Consider the following 26,228-nt stretch of genomic DNA (forward strand, 5'->3'; position numbering starts at 1 on the left):
CTTTAGTTTTCCTTTCTTGTTAGGTCTTTTGTCTGGCTTCATTATTAGGATTATACTGGCTTCATAGAATGAATAGAGGGTGTTTTCTCTTCTTATTTCTTGGGAGAGTTTGAGAAGGACTGCTGTTCATTATTCCTTAAGCATTTGATAGAGTTTGTCGGTGAAACCATTTGGTCCTAGGATTTTCTTCATTGGGAAGTGTTTTTGACTGATGATATTCTCTTACAATCCTTTTTATTCCTGTAAAGCAGATAGTAACATATTTATTTTCATTTTTGATTTTAGAAATTTAGTCTTCCCTCTTGTTTTTTTTTGGTCAGTCTAGCTACAGGTTTGTCAATCTTTTTGATCATTTCAAATAACCAACTTTTTAGTTTATTGCAGTGAAATAAACATAACTGAAAAATTACCATTTTAACCAATGTTAAGTGTACAGTTCTGTAGCATTAAGTACATTCTTTAGTTTTCCTTTCTTGTTAGGTCTTTGTCATCACCACTGTCCACCTCCAGAATTTTTCATTGCAAAACTGAAACTCTGAACCATTAAACACTAACTCCCTTCTTCTCTCTCCCCCCAGCTCTGGAAACCACTATTCTGCTTTCTATTTCTATGGATTTAACTACCTTTTATACATGGAATCATACAATCTTTGCCCTTTTGTGACAAGCTTGTTTCATTTAGCATGTTTTCAAGGTTTATCCATGTGTTATCACGTAGAGAATTCCCTTCCTTTTTAAACATGAATAATTCCCCATTCGATGTATATACCAATTTTGTTTATTCACCCATTAATGAACACTTTTAGTGGCTCCCACTCTTTGGCTACTGTGAACAAAACTGCTATGAACACAGGTGTTCAAACACCAATTTTAAATTTCATTGTTTCTATTGTTTTTCTATTTTATCTCTACTCCCATATTTATTACTCTGCTTGCTATGGGTTTCACTTACTCTTCTTCTTCTAGCTTCTTAAGGTGGAAGATTAGTTATTGATTTGAGGTCTTTTTCTTCTTTAGTGTATTCTCTATGCTGTATTTTTCATCCCTGTGATTTATTTATTTTATAACTGGAAGTTTGTACCTCTTAATCTCCTTGACCCATTTCTTCCATCCCTGCACCCCTCTCCCTTCTGGCAACTACAAATGTGTTCTCTCTGTAAACATGCTCTGAAAACATGCTAAATGAAACAGTCTATTTCTGTTTTGTTTATGGTATTTTTCTTTCTCTTATTTCACTTAGCATAATATACTAGTCTATCCATGTTGTCATGAATGGCAAGATTTCATTCTTTTTTATAACTGAGTAAGATTCCATTGTATATATGTACCATATCCTTTTTATTCATTCAACTACCCATGGACACTTAGGTTGCTTCCATTATCTTGGCTATTGAAAATACTGCTGCAATAAACATAGGTGTGAGTGTGGCATGTGTATTGAATTAGTGTTTTCATTTTCTTTGGGGAAATATCCAGAAGTAAAATTACTGTATCATATGGTATTCTATTTTTAATTTTTTGAGGAACCTACTGTTTTCCAGAGTAGTTGCAGCAATTTACATTCTCACCAGCAGTGCTCAAGGATTCCCTTTATTTCTCCACATCCTCCCCAACGTTTGTTATTTCTTATCTTTTTTAATTTCCCATTCTCACTAATGTGAGGTGATTATGATTTTGGTTTGCATTTCCCTGATGACTGGTGATGCTGAGCACCTTTTCATGTGTCTATTGACCATCTGTATGTCTTCTTTGGAAATATATCTATTCAGATCCTCTGCCTAAATTTTTAGTTGGATTTTTTATTTTGGTTTTGGTGTAGAGTTGTATGAGTTCTTTATATATTTTGGATATTAACAGGTATATCATTGGCAAATGCATTCTCCCATTCAGAAAGGCTGCCTTTTCATTTTGGTTTCCTTCACTGTGTAGAAGATTTTTAGTTTGATATCATCCCAATTGTTTATTTTTGCTTTTGCTGCCCTTGCCTGAGGAAACAGATTGAAAAAAAGTATGGCTAAGACAAATGAAATGATCAAGTGTTTACTGCTGATGTTTCTTTCAGGGCTTTTATGGTTTCAGATCTTACATTTTGGTATTTATTCCATTTTGAGTTTATTTTTGTATATGGCATAAGAAAGTGGTCCAGTTTTCCCAATCATTTATTGAAGACACTGTCTTTTCCCCATTGTATATCCTTGCCTCCTTTGTCATATATTAAGTGTCCATAGAAGCATGGGTTTATTTCTGGGTTCTCTGTTCCATCGATCTGTTTTTATGCCAGTACGATATAGTTTTGATTACTATACCTTTGTGTTATAATTTCAAATCTGGGATTGTGATACCTCCAGTTTTGTTGTTTCTTAAGATTGCTTTGGCTATTCAGGGTCTTTTGGGGTTCCATACAAATTTTAAGATTATTTGCTCTGGTTCTGTGACTCTTGGTGTTTGATAGGGATTGCATTGGGTTGCTTGGGTAGTATGGACATTTTAACAAAATTAATTCTTCCAATCCATAAGTAGAGAATATATTTCCATTTATTTGTGTTGTCTTCCATTTCTTTCATCAGTACCTTATAGTTTCCAGAGGATGGGTCTTTTGCCTCCTTGGTTATATTTATTCCTATGTGTTTTATTCTTTTTGATGACATTTTAAATGTGATGTTTTCTTAATTCTTTTTTTGCTAGTTTGTTATTAGTATATAAAAACACAACAGATTTTGGTATATTAATTTTGTATCCTGCAACTTTACTGAATTCATTTATTAATTCAAATAGTTTTTCTTGTGGAGTCTTTAGGGTTTTTGATATACAGTATCATGTCATCTGCAAACAGTGACAGTTTTGCTTCTTTGCCAATATGGATGCCTTCTATTTCTTTTCTTGTCCAATTGCTGTGGCTAGGGCTTCCAGAACTATGTTGATTAAAGTGGTGAGAGTGGGCATCCTGTTGTCTTCTTTTAAAATGTAGGCTTTTACACCTATAACCTCCTCTAGGTTTTTTTTTTACCTGCTTCAACATAAAGACTTTTCCTGATGCCTAGGCACAAAGCCCACTAGGTTTGGGATGGAGAGGAAATAGGCAACAGTAAATTGCAACTTTTATAGAGAATACAGAAGGGCACAAATAATGAAAATAACTAAGTCAAATTCTGAACATATAATCATATAGTCTTTATATTACATAACGATATCTTTTTTTTTTTTGAGAGGGCATCTCTCATATTTATTGATTGAAAGGTTGTTAACAACAATAAAATTCTGTATAGGAGACTCAATGCTCAATGCACAATCATTAATCCACCCCAAGCCTAATTCTCATCAGTCTCCAATCTTCTGAAGCATAACAAACAAGTTCTTACATGGTGAACAAATTCTTACATAGTGAATAAGTTCTTACATGGTGAACCGTACAAGGGCAGTCATCACAGAAACTTTCGGTTTTGATCATGCATTATGAACTATAAACAATCAGGTCAAATATGAATATTTGTTTGATTTTTATACTTGATTTATATGTGAATCCCACATTTCTCCCTTATTATTATTATTATTATTATTATTATTATTTTTAATAAAATGCTGAAGTGGTAGGTAGATGCAAGATAAAGGTAGAAAACATAGTTTAGTGTTGTAAGAGAGCAAATGTAGATGATCAGGTGTGTGCCTGTAGACTATGTGTTAATCCAAGCTAGACAAGGGCAATAAAACATCCACGGATGCAGAAGATTTCTCTCAAAACAGGGGGGGTGAGGTTCTAAGCCTCACCTCTGTTGATCCCCAATTTCTCACCTGATGGCCCCCCTGCAACTGTGCCTGTCTTAGGTTGTTCCTCCCTTGAGGAATCTTACCCGTCTCTGGCTAACCAGTCATCTTCTGGGGCCAAATAGGGAAATGTAAAGACATAACGATGTATCTTAAAAACAAATAGGTAGGTGATATTTGGGTCTGACATTCAAGATAGCTTAAAAATATTGCCTTGCTTTAAGTTTTTTGATATTTTATTCTCTATTTAAAAATATTTTATTTATCTGGAAGTGTAATTCTCAGTACAAATGTCTTTTTTTTTTTTTTTTTTTACGTTTTTTTTTTTTTTTTTTATTGAAGGGTAGTTGACAACAGCATTGCATTACATTAGTTTCAGGTGTACAACACAGCGACTCAACATTTATATACATGATATTTCTAGGTACCAGGTATCACCATACCAAGTTGTTACAATATTTTGACTATATTCCTTATGCTATACATTACATCCCGGTTACTTATTTATTTTACAATTGGAAGTGTGTTTATATATATATATATATATATATATATATATATATTGTGAGGGCATCTCTCATATTTATTGATCAAATAGTTGTTAAACACAACAAATCTCTGTATAGGGGGGTCAATACTCAATGCACAATCATTAATCCACCCCAAGCCCATTTTTCGTCAGTCTCCAATCTTCTGATGCATAACGAACAAATTCTTACATAGTGAATAAGTTACATGGTGAACAGTGCAAGGGCAGTCATCACAGAAGCTTTCGGTTTTGTTAATGCATTATGAACTATAAACAGTCAGTTCAAATATGAATACTCATTTGATTTTTAAACCTGATTTATATGTGGATACCACATTTCTCTATTATTATTATTTTTTAAAAATGCTGAAGTGGTAGGTAGATACGAGATAAAGGTAGAAAACAGAGTTTAGTGTTGTAAGAGAGCAAATGTAGATGATCAGGTGTGTGCCTGTAGACTATGTGTTAATCCAAGCTAGACAAGGGCAATAAAACATCCACATATGCAGAAGATTTCTCTCAGAACATGAGGGGGGAGGTTCTAAGCCTCACCTCTGCTGCTCCCCATTTTCTCACCAGATGGCCCCCTGCGACTGTGCCTGTCTTAGGTTGTTCCTCCCTTGAGGAATCTTACCCGTCTCTGGCTAACCAGTCATCTTCCGGGGCCATACAGGGAAATGTGAAGTTGGTAAGTGAGAGAGAAGCCTTATCGTTTGAAAAGGTTAGCTTTTTACTTCTTTGCATATTTATGCCCTGTGGCTTCTATGCCCAGCATTTGTCTTGAGGTGTCTTTACCACTTGGAAGAATTATGATACTCGGTAAATTCGACATGTGGCACGAGTTCTATTTAAAGGTTGTGATTAGGTAGGAAGAAGAAAAGCTATAGAAGTAGCAGGCGGAAGAAAACATGGGAAGATTGATTATTTCTTTGACATATCTTCTTGTAGAGTAACTTCAGCATGGATAGGTTTTAAACGACTAATTAAATTGTGCACACACATTAACATAATAGGAATATAGTTACCTAACCAAAGCATACCTGTAATTACCAGCCATCTCCAGTGAAACCAAGAAAACCAGTTAGGCACCTTAGGCATTTGTGAAAACTTATCTATGATATGGTGGATATTGTCCGACTGAACTTAAACAGTCTGAGAGAATTCAGATAAACTAGAACACCCCATTCCTGGGGACTGTTCATATCCCATATGTTCTTTTAACGATAAATAGTCTGTGGTTGTAAGATTTTGGAGTGCTACAATTTGCACTTCTCCTAATTCTTGGTTGAGTTCCAACAGTATAGATCCAGTCCAATTTTTGTTTTACTGCATGCACAGGCCAGCCTAGATATCTCCTTCATCTTTCCCATGGCAAGTCCAGGAACTGGTGGGATGAGTGCATCTACACCTGTGACAGTGTGTGGATCTTTGTTGAAGTTTTTTTTTTTTTTTTCTGATCATCTTCTGTCATGAGTCTTCCCGAGAGTGCTGATGTTGGAAGTTCTTTTTCATATCGTATCTTAGTTCATTTTCGGGGTAGCCAAATTAGGCTTTGATCCTCTGTATAAACACAAACAGACCCTTTGCCTACACTTTTATATGTCCTTTATATCATTGTGTAGAACTCATTAGAGGTCACCACATAGGAACTGCATTTTTTTTTTTAATCATTAATCTACACTTACAAGACGAATACTTTGTTTACTAGGCTCTCCCCTATACCAGGTCCCCCCTATATACTCCTTTACAGTCACTGTCCATCAGCGTAGCAACCTGTTGTAGAATCACTACTTGTCTTCTCTGTGTTGTACAGCCCTCCCCTTTCTCCCACCCCGCTATGGATGCTAATCTTAATACCCCCCTACTTCTCCCCCCCTTATCCCTCCCTACCCACCCATCCTCCCCAGTCCCTTTCCCTTTGGTACCTGTTAGTCCATTCTTGAGTTCTGTGATTCTGCTGCTGTTTTGTTCCTTCAGTTTTTCCTTTGTTCTTATATTCCACAGATAAGTGAAATCATTTGGTATTTCTCTTTCTCTGCTTGGCTTGTTTCACTGAGCAAAATACCCTCCAGCTCCATCCATGTTGCTGCAAATGGTTGGATTTGCCCTTTTCTTATGGCTGAGTATTATTCCTTTGTGTATATGTACCACATCTTCTTTATCCATTCATCTATCGATGGACATTTAGGTTGCTTCCAATTCTTGGCTATTGTAAATAGTGCTGCGATAAACATAGGGGTGCACTGATCTTTCTCATACTTGATTGCTGCATTCTTAGGGTAAATTCCTAGGAGTGCAATTCCTGGGTCAAATGGTAAGTCTGTTTTGAGCATTTTGATGTACCTCCATACTGCTTTCCACAATGGTTGAACAAGTTTACATTCCCACCAGCAGTGTAGGAGGGTTCCCCTTTCTCCACAGCCTCGCCAACATTTGTTGTTGTTTGTCTTTTGGATGGCAGCCATCCTTACTGGTGTGAGGTGATACCTCATTGTAGTTTTAATTTGCATTTCTCTGATAATTAGCGATGTGGAGCATCTTTTCATGTGTCTGTTGGCCATCTGTATTTCTTTTTTGGAGAACCGTCTGTTCAGTTCCTTTGCCCATTTTTTAATTGGGTTATTTGTTTTTTGTTTGTTGAGGCGTGTGAGCTCTTTATATATTCTGGACGTCAAGCCTTTATCGGATGTGTCATTTTCAAAGATATTCTCCCATACTGTAGGGTTCCTTTTTGTTCTATTGATGGTGTCTTTTGCTGTACAGAAGCTTTTCAGCTTAATATAGTCCCACTTGTTCATTTTTGCTGTTGTTTTCCTTGCCTGGGGAGATATGTTCAAGAAGAGGTCACTCATGTTTATGTCTAAGAGGTTTGTGCCTATGTTTTCTTCCAAGAGTTTAATGGTTTCATGACTTACATTCAGGTCTTTGATCCATTTTGAGTTTACTTTTGTATATGGGGTTAGACGATGGTCCAGTTTCATTCTCCTACATGTAGCTGTCCAGTTTTGCCAGCACCATCTGTTGAAGAGACTGTCATTCGCCATTGTATGTCCATGGCTCCTTTATCAAATATTAATTGACCATATATGTCTGAGTTAATGTCTGGATTGTCTAGTCTGTTCCATTGGTCTGTGGCTCTGTTCTTGTGCCAGTACCAAATTGTCTTGATTACTATGGCTTTATAATAGAGCTTGAAGTTGGGGAGTGAGATCCCCCCTACTTTATTCTTCTTTCTCAGGATTGCTTTGGCTATTCGGGGTCTTTGGTGGTTCCATATGAATTTTTGAATTATTTGTTCCAGTTCATTGAAGAATGTTGCTGGTAGTTTCATAGGGATTGCATCAAATCTGTATATTGCTTTGGGCAGGATGGCCATTTTAACGATATTAATTCTTCCTAGCCATGAGCATGGGATGCGTTTCCATCTGTTAGTGTCCCCTTTAATTTCTTTTAAGAGTGACTTGTAGTTTTCAGAATATAAGTCTTTCACTTCTTTGGTTAGGTTTATTCCTAGGTATTTTATTTTTTTTGATGCAATTGTGAATGGAGTTGTTTTCCTGATTTCTCTTTCTGTTGGTTCATTGTTGGTATATAGGAAAGCCACAGATTTCTGTATGTTGATTTTGTATCCTGCAACTTTGCTGTATTCCGATATCAGTTCTAGTAGTTCTGGGGTGGAGTCTTTAGGGTTTTTTATGTACAGTATCATGTCATCTGCAAATAGTGACAGTTTGACTTCTTCTTTGCCAATCTGGATTCCTTGTATTTTTTTGTTTTGTCTGATTGCCGTGGCTAGGACCTCTAGTACAATGTTAAATAACAGTGGGGAGAGTGGGCATCCCTGTCTAGTTCCCGATCTCAGCGGAAATGCTTTCAGCTTCTCGCTATTCAATATAATGTTGGCTGTGGGTTTTTCATAGATGGCCTTTATTATGTTGAGGTACTTGCCCTCTATTCCCATTTTGCTGAGAGTTTTTATCATGAATGGATGTTGAACTTTGTCAAATGCTTTTTCAGCATCTATGGAGATGATCATGTGGTTTTTGTCTTTCTTTTTGTTGATGTGGTGGATGATATTGATGGACTTTCGAATGTTGTGCCATCCTTGCATCCCTGGGATGAATCCCTCTTGGTCATGGTGTACGATGGTTTTGATGTATTTTTGAATTTGGTTTGCTAAAATTTTGTTGAGTATTTTTGCGTCTACGTTCATCAGGGATATTGGTCTGTAGTTTTCTTTTTTGGTGGGGTCTTTGCCTGGTTTTGGTATTAGGGTGATGTTAGCTTCATATAATGAGTTTGGGAGTATCCCCTCCTCTTCTATTTCTTGGAAAACTTTAAGGAGAATGGGTATTATGTCTTCCCTGTATGTCTGATAAAATTCCGAGGTAAATCCATCTGGCCCGGGGGTTTTGTTCTTTGGTAGTTTTTTGATTACCGCTTCAATTTCGTTGCTGGTAATTGGTCTGTTTAGATTTTCTGTTTCTTTTTGGGTCAGTCTTGGAAGGTTGTATTTTTCTAGGAAGTTGTCCATTTCTCCTAGGTTTCCCAGCTTGTTAGCATATAGGTTTTCATAGTAGTCTCTAATAATTCTTTGTATTTCTGCGGGATCTGTTGTGATTTTTCCTTTCTCATTTCTGATACTGTTGATTTGTGTTGACTCTCTTTTCCTCTTAATAAGTCTGGCTAGAGGCTTATCTATTTTGTTTATTTTCTCGAAGAACCAGCTCTTGGTTTCATTGATTTTTGCTATTGTTTTATTCTTCTCAATTTTATTTATTTCTTCTCTGATCTTTATTATGTCCCTCCTTCTGCTGACCTTAGGCCTCATTTGTTCTTCTTTTTCCAATTTTGATAGTTGTGACATTAGACCGTTCATTTGGGATTGCTCTTCCTTTTTTAAATATGCTTGGAGTGCTATATACTTTCCTCTTAAGACTGCTTTTGCTGCGTCCCACAGAAGTTGGGGCTTAGTGTTGTTGTTGTCATTTGTTTCCATATATTGCTGGATCTCCATTTTGATTTGGTCATTGATCCATTGATTATTTAGGAGCGTGTTGTTTAGCCTCCATGTGTTTGTGAGCCTTTTTGCTTTCTTTGAACAGTTTATTTCTAGTTTAATGCCTTTGTGGTCTGAAAAGTTGGTTGGTAGGATTTCAATCTTTTGGAATTTACTGAGGCTCTTTTTGTGTCCTAGTATGTGGTCTATTCTGGAGAATGTTCCATGTGCACTTGAGAAGAACGTGTATCCTGTTGCTTTTGGATGTAGAGTTCTGTAGATGTCTATTAGGTCCATCTGTTCTAGTGTGTTGTTCAGTGCCTCTGTGTCCTTACTTATTTTCTGTCTGGTGGATCTGTCCTTTGGAGTGAGTGGTGTGTTGAAGTCTCCTAGAATGAATGCATTGCATTCTATTTCCTCCTTTAGTTCTGTTAGTATTTGTTTCAGGTATGTTGGTACTCCTGTATTGGGTGCATATATATTTATAATGGTTATATCCTCTTGGTGGACTGAGCCCTTTATCATTATGTAATGTCCTTCTTTGTCTTTTGTTACTTTCTTTATTTTGAAGTCTGTTTTGTCTGATACCAGAATTGCAACACCTGCTTTCTTCTCTCTGTTGTTTGCTTGAAATATCTTTTTCCATCCCTTGACTGTAAGTCTGTGCGCGTCTTTGGGTTTGAGGTGAGTCTCTTGTAAGCAGCATATGGATGGATCTTGCTTTTTTATCCATTCTATTACTCTGTGTCTTTTGATTGGTGCATTCAGTCCATTTACATTTAGGGTGATTATTGAAAGGTATGAATTCATTGCCATTGCAGGCTTTAAGTTTGTGGTTACCAAAGGTTTAGGGTTAGCTTCTTTACTGTCTTACTGTCTAACTTAACTCGCTTGTTGAGCTATTATAAACACAATCTGATGATTCTTTATTTCTCTCCCTTCTTATTCCTCCTCCTCCCTTCTTCATATGTTGGGTGTTTTGTTGTGTGCTCTTTTTAGGAGTGCTCCCATCTAGAGCAGTCCCTGTAGGATGCCCTGTAGAGGTGGTTTGTGGGAGGCAAATTCACTCAACTTTTGCTTGTCTGGGAATTGTTTAATCCCTCCTTCATATTTAAATGATATCCGTGCTGGATACAGTAGTCTTGGTTCGAGGCCCTTCTGTTTCATTGCATTAAGTATATCATGCCATTCTCTTCTGGCCTGTAGGGTTTCTCTTGAGAAGTCTGATGATAGCCTGATGGGTTTTCCTTTGTAGGTAACCTTTTTTTTCTCTCTGGCTGCTTGTAATACTTTGTCCTTGTCTTTGATCTTTGCCATTTTAATTATTATGTGTCTTGGTGTTGCCCTCCTTGGATCCCTTGTCATAGGAGTTCTGTGTACCTCTGTGGTCTGAGAGGCCATTTCTTCCCCTAGTTTGGGGAAATTTTCAGCAATTATTTCTTCAAAGACATTTTCTATCCCCTTTTCTCTCTCTACTTCTTCTGGAATGCCTATGATTCTTATATTATTCCTTTTATATTGATCACTCAGCTCTCTTAAAATTCTTTCATTCCTGGAGATCCTTTTATCTCTCTCTGCATCAGCTTCTCTGCGTTCCTGTTCTCTGTTTTCTAGTCCATTAATGGTCTCTTGCATCTCGTCCATTCTGTTTTGAAGTCCTTCCAGAGCTTGTTTTATTTCTGAATTCTCCTTCCTTAGTTCTTGCATATTTCTCTGCAAGTCCATCAGCATGGTTATGACTTTTGTTTTGAATTCTTTTTCAGGTAGACTGGCTAAATCTATCTCCCCAGGTTCCTTCTCAGGGGAAGATGTAGCAGATGCTGAAGCTGTCTGGGTTAGTCTTGTCTGGATCATATTTTTTTGCCTTTTCATGTTGACAGGTGCTATTGACTGTCAGCTGGGAGGGCCAAAATTTTCACTTGCTACTGGCCTTTCTTTACTGGGGCAACTGCGACCCCTAGTGGCTTGTGTTGGGTAATTGCGTGTAGAGTGGGTCTTTGTGTCTTGCCTGGCCGGAAGGGAGAAATTTCCCTTTCTGTGGGCGGAATTTGTCTCAGGCTGCTTCTCTGCTTTCGCAGCACCCGGTGGGGTAATGGATGGGGGGGCTGCTTGACTGTTTATCTCCGTGAGGGGTCTCAGAGCTGTTGCCCAGGGGGTTAGTGCACCCGGTTTTCCCTGTAATTTCCAGCTGCTGTACTGTGACCTGGGTTGTTTCCGTCAAGCTGTTAAGTCCCTGTCCCTTTAAGACTTTCAAAAAGCCCCCGCTTTTCTTTGTCACAGGGGCATCAGCTTCAGCACCCGCTCAGAGGTCTTACTCCCTGTTCCCCCAGTATCCAGGGCCCCCTGGGCACGTACTGTGTCTGCGCTCTGGCCCGGACGGCTGGGGCTGGGTGTTCGGCAGCCCTGTGCTCCGTCTCCCTCCCGCTCTGCCTATTGTTCTCCCGCCGGGAGCTGGGGGGAGGGGCGCTCGGGTCCCGCCGGGCCGGGGCTTGTATCTTACCCCTTTCACCAGTCGCTGGGTTCTCGCTGGTGTAGCTGCAGTCTGGCCACTGTCCTGCGTCTTCTGGTCTCTCTTTTAGGGCTAGTTGTGTTTGTTGTATTTTCAAAAGTATATATGTTTTTGGGAGGAGATTCCCACTCTCCTACTCACGCCGCCATGTTGGCTCCGCCTCCCAGATGTCTTTATCATAGAAAGTGTTAAGTATGACAGCCTGAGTAGACCTTGATGTATTTTTCCAATTTTTTAAATTATGGTATCATTAATATACAATCACACGAGCAACACTGTGGTTACTAGATTCCCCTATTATTGAGTCCCCACCACATACCCCATTACAGTCACTGTCCATCAGCATAGTAAGATGCCATAGAGTCACTGCTTGTCTTCTCTGTGCTATACTGCCTTCCCCGTGCCCCCCCTACATATGTGTGCTAATCATAATGCCCCTTAATCCCCTTATCCCTCCTTTCCCGCCCACCATCCCGAGTTCCTTTCCCTTTGGTAACTGTTAGTCCATTCTTGGGTTCTGTGAGTCTGCTGCTGTTTTGTTCCTTCAGTTTTTGCTTTGTTGTTATACTTCACAGATGAGTAAAGTCATTTGGTACTTGTCTTTCTCTGCCTAGCTTATTTCATTGAGCATAATATCCTGCAGCTCCATTCATATTGTTGCAAATGGTAGGATTTGTTTTCTTCTTATGGCTGAATAATATTCCATTGTGTATATGTACCACATCTTCTTTATCCATTCATCTACTGCTTCACTAGACCTTGATTTTTAAAGTAAGTAAATGTGATGCCTATCTCAATGTTTTAATTTGTGAAAGGCTATTTAATAAAATCAGTTTTAATTCCAGGAATCTTAAAGTTATCAAAGATAAAAAAAAACAATCTCAGAGATGTCTCAGCTTCCCCATCCTCCTTCCCCCTCCTTAGCTAAGGTCAGTTGAACTATTGGTATGTCCAGAATTACAGAAATTACATTTCTGGCAAGAAGTTTGAGTTTCTGATTAATTTGTTAGATTGAAGATAAATATCAGCTAATCATTGGGATTTTTGGTGGAATGGCTACAAGAGTTGTACTTGCAATACTTGTCTATAAAAACTTCAGAAGAGGGAGAGGGGCAGAAGATGGCGGCGTGAGTAGAGCAGCGGAAATCTCCTCCCAAAACAACATATATCTATGAAAATATAACAAAGACAACCCTTCCTAGAATAAAGACCAGAGGACACAGGACAATATCCAGACCACATCCGCACCTGAGAGAACCCAGCGCCTCGCGAAGGGGGTAAGATACAAGCCCCGGCCCTGCGGGAGCCGAGCGCCCCTCCCCCCAGCTCCCGGCGGGAGAAGAGCAGGCAGAGCGGGAGGGAGACGGAGCCCAGGACTGCCGAACACTCAGCCCCAGCCATCTGGGCCAGAGTGCAGGGCGCTCGATACTAGGAAAACAGGGCAGCAAGAACAGTGAGCAGGCACTGGAGGCTGGGCAACAGAGGACATAAGAAAAGTGCGCGACCATTTTTTTTTTGCTTTTTTGCTGTTTTGTTTTGGCGAGCGCTTTTTGGAAGTCTTAAAGGGATAGGGACCCCAATACTAGGGAAATAGGGCAGAAAGACCGACCGGAGAGCAGAGGCCTGAGGTTGGCACCGGAGAATAAAGAAAAATGAAAGACCACCTTTTTTTTAATTAAAAACTTTTTTTTTTTTTTTTAATTAAAAAAATTTTTTTTCTTTTTTTTTTGGTGGGCGTTGTTTTGTTTTGGCGGGTGCTTTTTGGAAGTCTTAAAGGGGCAGGGCGGGTCACCTAATCCAGAGGTAGGGAATCCGGGATCTCTGGGCACCCTAACCCCTGGGCTGCAGGGAGCAGGGAGGCCCCTTACAGAGATAAATAGCCTCCCAGCAGCTCCTGCTCCAACGCGACTCCACCATTTTGGAGTAGCTGCCCGAGCTAGGCCACGCCCACAGCAACAGCGGAGATTAACTCCATAGCAGCCGGGCAGGAAGCAGAAACCCTGTCTGCGCGCAGCTGCCCAGCACAAGCCACTAGAGGTCGCTGTTCTCCCAGGAGAGTAGGGCCACAAACCAACAAGAAAGGAAGTCCTTCCAGCCGTCACTAGTCCCAGTTCTGCAGACTATTCCTATCACCATGAAACGGCAAAGCTACAGGCAGACAAAGATCACAGAGACAACACCAGAGAAGGAGACAGACCTAACCAGTCTCCCTGAAAAAGAATTCAAAATAAGAATCATAAACATGCTGACAGAGATGCAGAGAAATACGCAAGAGAAATGGGATGAAGTCCGGAAGGAGATCACAGATGCCAGAAAGGAGATCGCAGAAATGAAACAAACTCTGGAAGGGTTTATAAGCAGAATGGATAGAATGCAAGAGGCCATTGATGGAATTGAAATCAGAGAACAGGAACGCATAGAAGCTGACATAGAGAGAGACAAAAGGATCTCCAGGAATGAAACAATATTAAGAGAACTGTGTGACCAATCCAAAAGGAACAATATCCATATTATAGGGGTCCCAGAAGAAGAAGAGAGAGGAAAAGAGATGGAAAGTATCTTAGAAGAAATAATTGCTGAAAACTTCCCCACACTGGGGGAGGAAGTAATCAAACAGACCACGGAAATACACAGAATCCCCAACAGAAAGGATCCAAGAAGGGCAACACCAAGACACATAATAATTAAAATGGCAAAGATCAAGGACAAGGAAAGAGTGTTAAAGGCAGCTAGAGAGAAAAAGGACACCTATAAAGGGAAACCCATCAGGCTAATGTCAGATTTCTCAACAGAAACCCTACAGGCCAGAAGAGAATGGCATGATATATTTAATACAATGAAACAGAAGGGCCTTGAACCAAGGATACTGTATCCAGCACGACTATCATTCAAATATGACGGTGGGATTAAACAATTCCCAGACAAACAAAAGCTGAGGGAATTTGCTTTCCACAAACCACCTCTACAGGACATCTTACAGGGACTGCTCTAGATGGGAGCACTCCTAGAAAGAGCACAGCACAAAACACCCAACATATGAAGAATCGAGGAGGAGGAACAAGAAGGGAGAGAAGAAAAGAATCTCCAGATAGTGTATATAACAGCTCAATAAGCGAGCTAAGTTAGGCAGTAAGATACTAAAGAGGCTAACCTTGAACCTTTGGTAACCACGAATTTAAAGCCTGCAATGGCAATAAGTACATATCTTTCAATAGTCACCCTAAATGTTAATGGGTTGAATGCACCAATCAAAAGACACAGAGTAACAGAATGGATAAAAAAGCAAGACCCATCTATATGCTGCTTACAAGAAACTCACCTCAAACCCAAAGACATGTACAGACTAAAAGTCAAGGGATGGAAAAACATATTTCAAGCAAACAACAGTGAGAAGAAAGCAGGGGTTGCAGTACTAATATCAGACAAAATAGACTTCAAAACAAAGAAAGTAACAAGAGATAAAGAAGGACACTACATAATGATAAAGGGCTCAGTCAAACAAGAGGATATAACCATTCTAAATATATATGCACCCAACACAGGAGCACCAGCATATGTGAAACAAATACTAACAGAACTAAAGGTGGATATAGAATGCAATGCATTCATTCTAGGAGACTTCAACACACCACTCACCCCAAAGGATAGATCCACCGGGCAGAAAATAAGTAAGGACACGGAAGCACTGAACAACACAGTAGAGCAGATGGACCTAATAGACATCTATAGAACTCTACATCCAAAAGCAGCGGCATATACATTCTTCTCAAGTGCACATGGAACAGTCTCCAGAATAGACCACATACTAGGCCACAAAAAGAGCCTCAGAAAATTCCAAAAGATTGAAATCCTACCAACCAACTTTTCAGACCACAAAGGCATTAAACTAGAAATAAACTGTACAAAGAAAGCAAAGAGGCTCACAAACACATGGAAGCTTAACAACACGCTCCTAAATAATCAATGGATCAATGACCAAATCAAAATGGAGATCCAGCAATATATGGAAACAAATGACAACAACACTAAGCCCCAACTTCTGTGGGACACAGCAAAAGCAGTCTTAAGAGGAAAGTATATAGCAATCCAAGCATATTTAAAAAAGGAAGAGCAATCCCAAATGAATGGTCTAATGTCACAATTATCGAAATTGGAAAAAGAAGAACAGATGAGGCCTAAGGTCAGCAGAAGGAGGGACATAATAAAGATCAAAGAAGAAATAAAAAAAATTGAGAAGAATAAAACAATAGCAAAAATCAATGAAACCAAGAGCTGGTTCTTTGAGAAAATAAACAAAATAGATAAGCCTCTAGCCAGACTTATTAAGAAGAAAAGAGAGTCAACACAAATCAATAGTATCAGAAAAGAGAAAGGAAAAATCACGACGGACCCCACGGAAATGCAAAGAATTATTGGAGAATACTATGAAAACCTATATGCTAACAAGCTGGGAAACCTAGGAGAAATGGACAACTTCCTAGAAAAATATAACCTTCCAAGATTGACCCAGGAAGAAACAGAAAATCTAAACAGACCAATTACCAGCAACGAAATTGAAGCGGTAATCAAAAAACTACCAAAGAACAAAACCCCCGGGCCAGATGGATTTACCTCGGAATTTTATCAGACATACAGGGAAGACATAATACCCATTCTCCTTAAAGTTTTCCAAAAAATAGAGGAGGAGGGGATACTCCCAAACTCATTCTATGAAGCTAACATCACCCTAATACCAAAACCAGGCAAAGACCCCACCAAAAAAGAAAACTACAGACCAATATCCCTGATGAACGTAGATGCAAAAATACTCAACAAAATAGTAGCAAACCGAATTCAAAAATACATCAAAAGGATCATACACCATGACCAAGGGGGATTCATCCCAGGGATGCAAGGATGGTACAACATTCGAAAGTCCATCAACATCATCCACCACATCAACAAAAAGAAAGACAAAAACCACATGATCATCTCCATAGATGCTGAAAAAGCATTTGACAAAGTTCAACATCCATTCATGTTAAAAACTCTCAGCAAAATGGGAATAGAGGACAAGTACCTCAACATAATAAAGGACATCTATGATAAACCCACAGCCAACATTATATTGAACAGCGAGAAGCTGAAAGCATTTCCGCTGAGATCGGGAACTAGACAGGGATGCCCACTCTCTCCACTGTTATTTAACATAGTACTGGAGGTCCTAGCCACGGCAATCAGACAAAATAAAGAAATACAAGGAATCCAGATTGGTAAAGAAGAAGTTAAACTGTCACTATTTGCAGATGACATGATACTGTACATAAAAAACCCTAAAGACTCCACCCCAGAACTACTAGAACTGATATCGGAATACAGCAAAGTTGCAGGATACAAAATCAACACACAGAAATCTGTGGCTTTCCTATATACTAACAATGAACCAACAGAAAGAGAAATCAGGAAAACAACTCCATTTACACTTGCATCAAAAAAAAATAAAATACCTAGGAATAAACCTAACCAAAGAAGTGAAAGACTTATACTCTGAAAACTACAAGTCACTCTTAAGAGAAATTAAAGGGGACACTAACAGATGGAAACTCATCCCATGCTCGTGGCTAGGAAGAATTAATATCGTTAAAATGGCCATCCTGCCCAAAGCAATATACAGATTTGATGCAATCCCTATGAAACTACCAGCAACATTCTTCAATGAACTGGAACAAATAATTCAAAAATTCGTATGGAAACACCAAAGACCCCGAATAGCCAAAGCAATCCTGAGAAAGAAGAATAAAGTAGGGGGGATCTCACTCCCCAACTTCAAGCTCTACTATAAAGCCATAGTAATCAAGACAATTTGGTACTGGCACAAGAACAGAGCCACAGACCAATGGAACAGACTAGAGAATCCAGACATTAGCCCAGACATATATGGTCAATTAATATTTGATAAAGGAGCCATGGACATACAATGGCGAAATGACAGTCTCTTCAACAGGTGGTGCTGGCAAAACTGCACAGCTACATGTAGGAGAATGAAACTGGACCATTGTCTAACCCCATATACAAAAGTAAACTCAAAATGGATCAAAGACCTGAATGTAAGCCATGAAACCATTAAACTCTTGGAAGAAAACATAGGCGAAAACCTCTTAGACATAAACATGAGTGACCTCTTCTTGAACATATCTCCCCAGGCAAGGAAAACAACAGCAAAAATGAGTAAGTGGGACTATATTAATCTGAAAAGCTTCTGTACAGCAAAAGACACCATCAATAGAACAAGAAGGATCCCTACAGTATGGGAGAATATATTTGAAAATGACACATCCGATAAAGGCTTGACGTCCAGAATATATAAGGAGCTCACACGCCTCAACAAACAAAAAACAAATAACCCAATTAAAAAATGGGCAGAGGAACTGAACAGACAGTTCTCCAAAACAGAAATACAGATGGCCAACAGACACATGAAAAGATGCTCCACATCGCTAATTTTCAGAGAAATGCAAATTAAAACTACAATGAGGTATCACCTCACACCAGTAAGGATGGCTGCCATCCAAAAGACAAACAACAACAAATGTTGGCGAGGCTGTGGAGAAAGGGGAACCCTCCTACACTGCTGGTGGGAATGTAAGTTAGTTCAACCATTGTGGAAAGCAGTATGGAGGTACATCAAAATGCTCAAAACAGACTTACCATTTGACCCAGGAATCCACTCCTAGGAATTTACCCTAAGAACGCAGCAATCAAGTTTGAGAAAGACAGATGCACCCCTATGTTTATTGCAGCACTATTTACAATAGCCAAGAATTGGAAGCAACCTAAATGTCCATCAATAGATGAATGGATAAAGAAGATGTGGTACATATACACAATGGAATACTACTCAGCCATAAGAAAAGGGCAAATCTAACCATTTGCAGCAACATGGATGGAGCTGGAGGGTATTATGCTCAGTGAAACAAGCCAAGCGGAGAAAGAGAAATACCAAATGATTTCACTTATCTGTGGAATATAAGAACAAAGGAAAAACTGAAGGAACAAAACAGCAACAGAATCACAGAACTCAACAATGGACTAACAGGTACCAAAGGGAAAGGGACTGGGGAGGATGGGTGGGTAGGGAGGGATAAGGGGGGGAGAAATAGGGGGGTATTAAGATTAACATGCATGGGGGGGTAGGAGAAAAGGGAGGGCTGTACAACACAGAGAAGGCAAGTAGTGATTCTACAACATTTTGCTATGCTGATGGACAGTGACTGTAAAGGGGTTTATAGGGGAGACCTGGTATAGGGGAGAGCCTAGTAAACATAATATTCGTCATGTAAGTGTAGATTAGTGATACCAAAAACAAAGCAAAAAAAAAAAAAAGGGCAGTTCCTGTGTGGTAACCTCCAACAAGTTCTACACAAGGGTATAAAGGGCATATAAAAGTGTAGGCAAAGGGTCTGTTTGTGTTTATACAGAGGATCAAAGCGTAATTGGGCTACCCCGAAAATGAACTAAGATACGATATGAAAAAGAACTTCCAACATCTGCACTCTCTGGAAGACTCATGCCAGAAGATGATCATCAAAAATCCCCAACAAAGATCCACGCACTGCTACAGCTGTAGATGCACTCATCCCACCGGTTCCTGGACTTGCCATGGGAATGAGGAAGGAGATATCTAAGCTGGCCTGTGCATACAGTAAAACAACAAATTTGACTGGATCTATACTGTTGGAACTCAACCAAGAATTTGGAGAAGTGCAAATTGTAGTGCTCCAAACTCTTACAACTACAGACTATTTACTGTTAAAAGAACATATGGCATGTGAACAGTCCCCAGGAATGGGTTGTTTTAATTTGTCTGATTTCTCTCAGACTGTTCAAGTTCAGTTGGACAATATCCACCATATCATAGATAAGTTTTCACAAATGCCTAAGGTGCCTAACTGGTTTTCTTGGTTTCACTGGAGATGGCTGGTAATTACAGGTATGCTTTGGTTAGGTAACTATATTCCTATTATGTTAATGTGTGTGCACAATTTAATTAGTCGTTTAAAACCTATCCATGCTGAAGTTACTCTACAAGAAGATATGTCAAAGAAATAATCAATCTTCCCATGTTTTCTTCCGCCTGCTACTTCTATAGCTTTTCTTCTTCCTTCCTAATTACAACCCTTAAATAGAATTCGTGCCTCATATCAAATTTACCGAGTATCATAACTCCTCCAAGTCGTAAAGATACCTCAAGACAAATGCTGGGCATAGAAGCCACAGGGCATAAATATGCAAAGAAGTAAAAAGCTAACCTTTTCAAACAATAAGGCTTCCCTCTCACTTACCAACTTCACATTTCCCTGTATGGCCCCGGAAGATGACTGGTTAGCCAGAGACGGGTAAGATTCCTCAAGGGAGGAACAACCTAAGACAGGCACAGTCGCAGGGGGGCCATCAGGTGAGAAATTGGGGATCAACAGAGGTGAGGCTTAGAACCTCACCCCCCCTGTTCTGAGAGAAATCTTCTGCATATGTGGATGTTTTATTGCCCTGGTCTAGCTTGGATTAACACATAGTCTACAGGCACACACCTGATCATGTACATTTGCTCTCTTACAACACTAAACTATGTTTTCTACCTTTATCTTGTATCTACCTACCACTTCAGCATTTTATTAAAAATAATAATAATAAAGAGAGAAATGTGGTATCCACATATAAATCAAGTATAAAAACCAAATGAGTATTCATATTTGAACTGACTGTTTAGAGTTCATAATGCATGAGCAAAACCGAAAGTTTCTGTGATGACTGCCCTTGTACTGTTCACTATGTAACTTATTCATTATGTAAGAATTTGTTCTACGTGTAAGAACTTGTTTGTTATGCCTCAGAAGATTGGAGACTGACGAAAATTAGGCTTGGGGTGGATTAATGATTGTGCATTGAGCACTGACTCCCCTATACAGAATTTTATTGTCATTAACAACCATTTGATCAATAAATATGAGAGATGCCCTCACAAAAAAAAAAAAAAAAAAGACAGACTTCCAATGGTAAAATAAATAAGTAACCGGGATGTAATGTATAGCATAAGGAATATAGTCAAGATATTGTAACAGCTTGGTAGGGTGATAGCTGGAACCTAGAATTATGTATATAAATGTTCTACCACTGTGTTGTACACTTGAAACTAATGTAATGTAATACTGTGCGTCAACTACCCTTCAATAAAAAATAATTATTTAAAAAAAAAAAAAAACTTCAGAAGAAAATTAACTTTAAAATGTTACCTTAAAATGTTTAAAAGGCAGACAAGGGCAGGGAGGGAAATGCTTATTATAACATTGTGACAGTTAAGTGTGCAGCGTACATGCAGAGTTTAAGACACTTGAGCAAACACTAGGCAAGGGTACACAAGTGATTTTTAGCTCAATAAAGTGCACTGTTGAGTCTGAGTAAAACAGGAATATTGGGGATGAAAAGCCCCCCTTGACTGCAGTTTCTCTCCAACCACTTAACAATTGGCAAGATGTTTATGTTTGTAGAATTCATATGGTACAATATTTGAAATATTGAAAAATTTTAAGAATTTATGAATTTGCCAGTTTGCTCCCACATTCATGTTATTACTCATTCTAGCACTGATACTGGTTTTTAGTCACATATTATGTCTCCCCCTCACCAAAACTCCACCTCCTATAGAAAGGAACCTTGACATCTCATAGAATTTAGGCAAGTAAATTCTCATTACTGAATTGCTCCCTTTGCCAGAGCAGACTTGTTCAGATTTCTCAGAAATGGAGGTTAATTGACCCAGGGTATAAGCTCCAGAGGAGGGAATAGTTGGAAAACGAAAAATCTGAACTGTTTAATGTTAAATATCTTTCCCAAATAAGCAGTGGGTTAGAGCTGACTCAGGCATAGCACTCAGGAGACCTCAGCTTTTAGTAAATCTTATTTACTTCAGAAAAATTAGAGAATCTTAGGACATAAGTTTTTTTTAAACTTGATTATTTGTCCAAATACCCAAGTGATGTTGAAACATATATGTTTAACTGTGTAAATCTCAGAACTGTCATATTTTGACTACCATAAAATATACTTACTTTTTCTATCTCCTAAACTTCACCATCTACTGAACAGAAGGAAGGTTCATTAGCAAGTTATTAAACTATCAAGTAAGAAATTGGCAGAAGACAAATTACCTAATTGTTTATCCCATCATTGATCAGCTATGCTTCCCTGAAAAAGTATAAACTCTGATACAGAGAAAGGGCAAATATTAAGCTTCCAAAAATGCACTTCAATTTTGACCCTGGGAGATATTAATATTAGCAACTCCAACTGAGTTACTATTGGATGGTCTGAATCAATTTCTGTTGCAATATGTTCCAGAGCTTTATTTCCAAATAGTGGGGATAATACTAGATATAAAAATCAACCAATAAAATCCCTACGTAGCTTCCAAAATTTAAGCCAGTCAGTAACTTAGGCCTCTTTCTCTAAATCACATTTAATCTCCTCATTTCTTTTCAGAGCCCTCCTGTCCCCACTGTATGCTTCCATCTTCTGTTGATCCCATCCAGGCTTTCTCCACCATCAAAGCACAGCTGTTTCAGTCTTGTGTCTTTAATATTCTACTCTGACTGATATGAACAATAGGTGAATATATTACATCTCTCTGGTAACACTTCATTACAGCTTCCTTTAATACCTGATAGTGAATAATGTGAGGATTTGCACTGAGTACCAGTATGATGAAGTCTCCACCCTGATCCAAACCACTGGTAAAATGGACAGAGCGATTAGAAGCTCACACTCCAGAGTCATTTCCTGAACCACTTTCTCCAGCAGTTCTTCCAGCTTCTCATTCTCCTGGTTTCCTGTACATATTAATACAGATTTAAATGTCTTGGACCAATGACTCTCTCCTACCCACTGCCTTCACCGGTGTTTCTGAAGAAAAAGACTTAACCTTCCTGACATCTATTTTTCTTTTAGGGTCCAGTTCTGGAAGTTCTGATGTGAGACAGCCATGGCCAAGGGTAACTTGGAGAGCACTCTGCAGGCCTGCACAGCAGAAAGGGCTTAGGTGCACCTCAATTCTAGCTGGCCACCTGCCAGCTCTGTGGCTTTCTCCAAGTTAACTAAACTCTAAGTGTTGGATTCCTTATCTAGAAAAGGCAGATATTACCTGCCTCAGGGATCTTGTGAAAATTAGAAATAGGATATGTGAAACTCTTAGCATAATGTCTGGTATCTCGTAGATGCTTATTTGTCATACACCATCTTCTATGCTCTGGGAATTTGTGCAGTATCAAATAAGACCAGTTGCTAAACTTTGTACGAATATCTTGTTATAAGAAATGAAGATTCATTCAACTTAGTGGGAAAAGGAAATCTGTATAAAATGGGAAAAGGAGTATTTCTAAGGATATGTGTGTGTATATATACATATATATATATTTTTCCTTTTTGTGTATATTTATTTTCATTTTATTTTTCCAATAGTACAACCAACTATTGAAATACAAACTGATAGGGTCAGTCTCCAGGTATTCCCTCTTTTTCTGGTGGGCTGTTTCTCTAGTTGAGCAAATTTTAGCCTGCAAACCCAAATCATGGGGCTTCCTTTGGGCATCACCTCTTCTCTTGCTTCTTATATCATTTCCTCTTTTTTGTTTCTGCTTCATCTTAAATCCTGACCCTGGATCCAATTTCATCCTTTGTTGTAAGCTCCTTGATATATATATTAGCTTTGCAGGAAGGGCTCAGGCCCTTCCCACTGACAAGTGGCTTCATAGTCTGAACTCTGTTAAAAAATCAGTGCTGTTTCCACATTCACTAGTGTTTTTACCTCTTCAGGGCTCATGGCTGACACTATCTACTAAGTGCTTCTGAGTTTGCATCTTCTGACTAGTCTCCAATATAATTCTTAGATTCTCTTCTTATTGATTGTGACAGTTCTTCAGGTCTAACTTGACAATTTTTTGTATGGATCAGTGAAGAGTATTTGACAGTTTGGGTTTACCAGGACCGCATTTGGGAATGCACAGGTACCAGGAATGTAAATTTATTAAATGCATAAGCTGACTTACTGAAAACAAACAAACAAAAAGTGGTCAGGGGCAAAAGGGAAAGAATGATATTTTTATTACTAAGCAGTTGTATCTTTTCATTTTGATCATCTTTAGGTATCTACAAGCAGCTATTGAGGGGCATATAAAAATTTTTTTTTTTTTAATTTTCAAAAGCAGTAAAAATATTTATACAGGACATTATGAAATTCTAATGCCATCGTTAGGACCCAACTTCTGCAGTTTACTAGTGTGAAATAGTCATCAAAGGCCATTCTGCAAACAGCTCGATAATCCTGCATAAATAGGCAACCCACCCAGTTAATCAAAATGTAAACATATGGTTTCTGATACCAGTATAGAAAATACAAAACTAGTTGCAACCAGAACAACTTCTAAGTTATCCCACGATAGTTATTCTTACACTTTGTTTCTTTGCTGTGTGATCTCTATGTATTTTTTCCCATTCATCATCTTCCAGATCCTGATCAAATGTTTCAGGGTATGCTGGTAATTTGTCTTTGGGGCATTCTTCATAATAACTCCGAACATATTTTCCCACAAACCACCCTTTGTATTCTTCAGGCACTTTGCATTCCAGGCCGTTATAGTGCACATTGTAGTGGTGCTTTAGCCAGTAGTAGAGGTAGTGGATGTTGTAGTCACATCTCCAAGGGTTATCTCTGAGCCACAAGAGTTTCAAAAAATACAAGTCTTCTAATACTCCATAGTCAAAGTTTTGCAGACTGTTGTTTGATAAATCTAACTCTTCTAAATGTGTGAGCCCTAAAAAAGCAGCTAGAAACAGAAAATATTTATTAAAGCAACAAGTATTCAGGTTAAATGCAACTTGTCTGGTGTATTGTTAGGACAAATGTAAATTAAAAACAGATATCCCTCCCCTCCTTTTGCAGAGCATTTACTTTAGAAAACATCATTGTAAGTATTTTCTCCTCTCTTTGAAATGCATACATATCCTTTAGAAGACTAACTAGGTCTTGTGTCCTCATTTTGAGCCAAGAATGTCAAGGACCTGGGAGCCATCTCTTTGAAATGTAAATATCAAGGGTGATGCATCCCTACCTCCTAGTTTCTGTGGGAGGGTAGGAGGCTTGCTCCCAGTTGCAAAACTACCTCTTGTCATAAAGATAAAAGTTTGTTTTCCTCTGTGTAGAACTGATTAGCTAACACAATTGGTCACCTCAATTACCAGGTAAAGTTAGGATGAATTTTGCATGACAAATTGTGCTATAAAATCCACTTAGTTAAGGACTAGCTATCATTTATTTTAAAATATCCAATGTATTTATTGGGTTGTATTATTGTCTAGATAAAAGAATTGAGATTTCTTTCTGTCTTTGCAGTTTCGTAGCAGATTGCCTGTGATATGCATTTATTCTGATTTAATGCTTATTCAGTAATAAAAGTGTTTTTTCTTTCTCTACTACCTTTTTGGAGAGGATTTCTTCTTCTGTTGGGAGATTTTTGTTTTAATTATATTTCCCTAACAGTATGTATGTCCAAATGGGAAACTCTGAAATATGTTTTTACTCAAAGCTTTTTCCTTGATTCAACTGACTAGAATATAATATTTTATTTGAAAAATCAGTTTTAAGTTAGCTTTTTAAAAAATGTGTTTTGGGCTCGTGTGTACTTTTTATGTTCACTGGAAAAATGCCACAAGAAAAGGCTTGAATTAGGAAAATATTTCAGATACATGACATAAGTGCATTAAAAAATGAAAAATCTGTCTGGTGATGATTTGGCAGCTCCCTGGGATATCAGTAAACTCTAAAAATGCCTAGAAAAAAGACTTTTCCCAATTTAGGGGGAGGGAACTACATTCCTGTAGAGTCCAAAAACAAAAATATTATATCAACATTTGGAAAACATCTGGTTCTATTCTGCAGAGCTATGGTAGCTATCAGCTTTGAATCCATATGTATTTAATTCTACTGGAGGGTGGATAATTAAAATAAATATCAAACACATCACATAACACAAAATAAGACAACAAAAAGCTTTTTTTCCACCAGGAGTAAAGAAATCTAAACCTAGATTATTGTTATTTCAGTTGATGTGGACTGACCAGATACCCTAGAATTTAGGTCAATCCGGATTTCAAATATTTTGTTTGTATTTCAGACATTTGCTCATTACTGTTTTAAAATACTCAGGACATACAGAGTCCTTCCTTATTTGCATTTGGAAAAGGTGCTCTCGTACCAATATAGTTAACTATTTTCACAACATTGTTCTCAGACACAATTTATAATTTCCTCTAAAAAGGATTTTGTCTGTTTTGGTGCAAAGCAATGGCTTCTGGGTGAGGGTTGGCGGATGGGGGTGGGAAAAGGCAGGCGGCTGGGCAGG

At 38.5% G+C, this 26,228-nt stretch overlaps 2 protein-coding genes across 3 annotated transcripts in view; one reads left to right on the forward strand and one right to left on the reverse strand.

The window, feature by feature from the left end:
- Positions 1-26,228, forward strand: part of FBXL13 (F-box and leucine rich repeat protein 13) — a 234,634-nt gene that overhangs the window by 61,551 nt on the left and 146,855 nt on the right. Inside the window, 1 exon segment of the mRNA XM_057504965.1 lies at positions 15,231-15,247. Coding sequence (XP_057360948.1) covers positions 15,231-15,247 — 17 coding nt within the window.
- Positions 23,909-26,228, reverse strand: part of LRRC17 (leucine rich repeat containing 17) — a 29,207-nt gene continuing 26,887 nt past the window's right edge. For both annotated transcript variants that reach the window (XM_036892438.2, XM_057504430.1), the window contains exon 4: positions 23,909-24,653. In XM_036892438.2, coding sequence (XP_036748333.1) covers positions 24,256-24,653 — 398 coding nt within the window. In that variant the 3' untranslated portion in view covers positions 23,909-24,255. The remainder of the gene's footprint in view (positions 24,654-26,228) is intronic.

The sequence above is a fragment of the Manis pentadactyla genome, chromosome 7 (genome assembly GCF_030020395.1).
Source record: "Manis pentadactyla isolate mManPen7 chromosome 7, mManPen7.hap1, whole genome shotgun sequence".
Lineage (NCBI taxonomy): Eukaryota > Metazoa > Chordata > Mammalia > Pholidota > Manidae > Manis > Manis pentadactyla.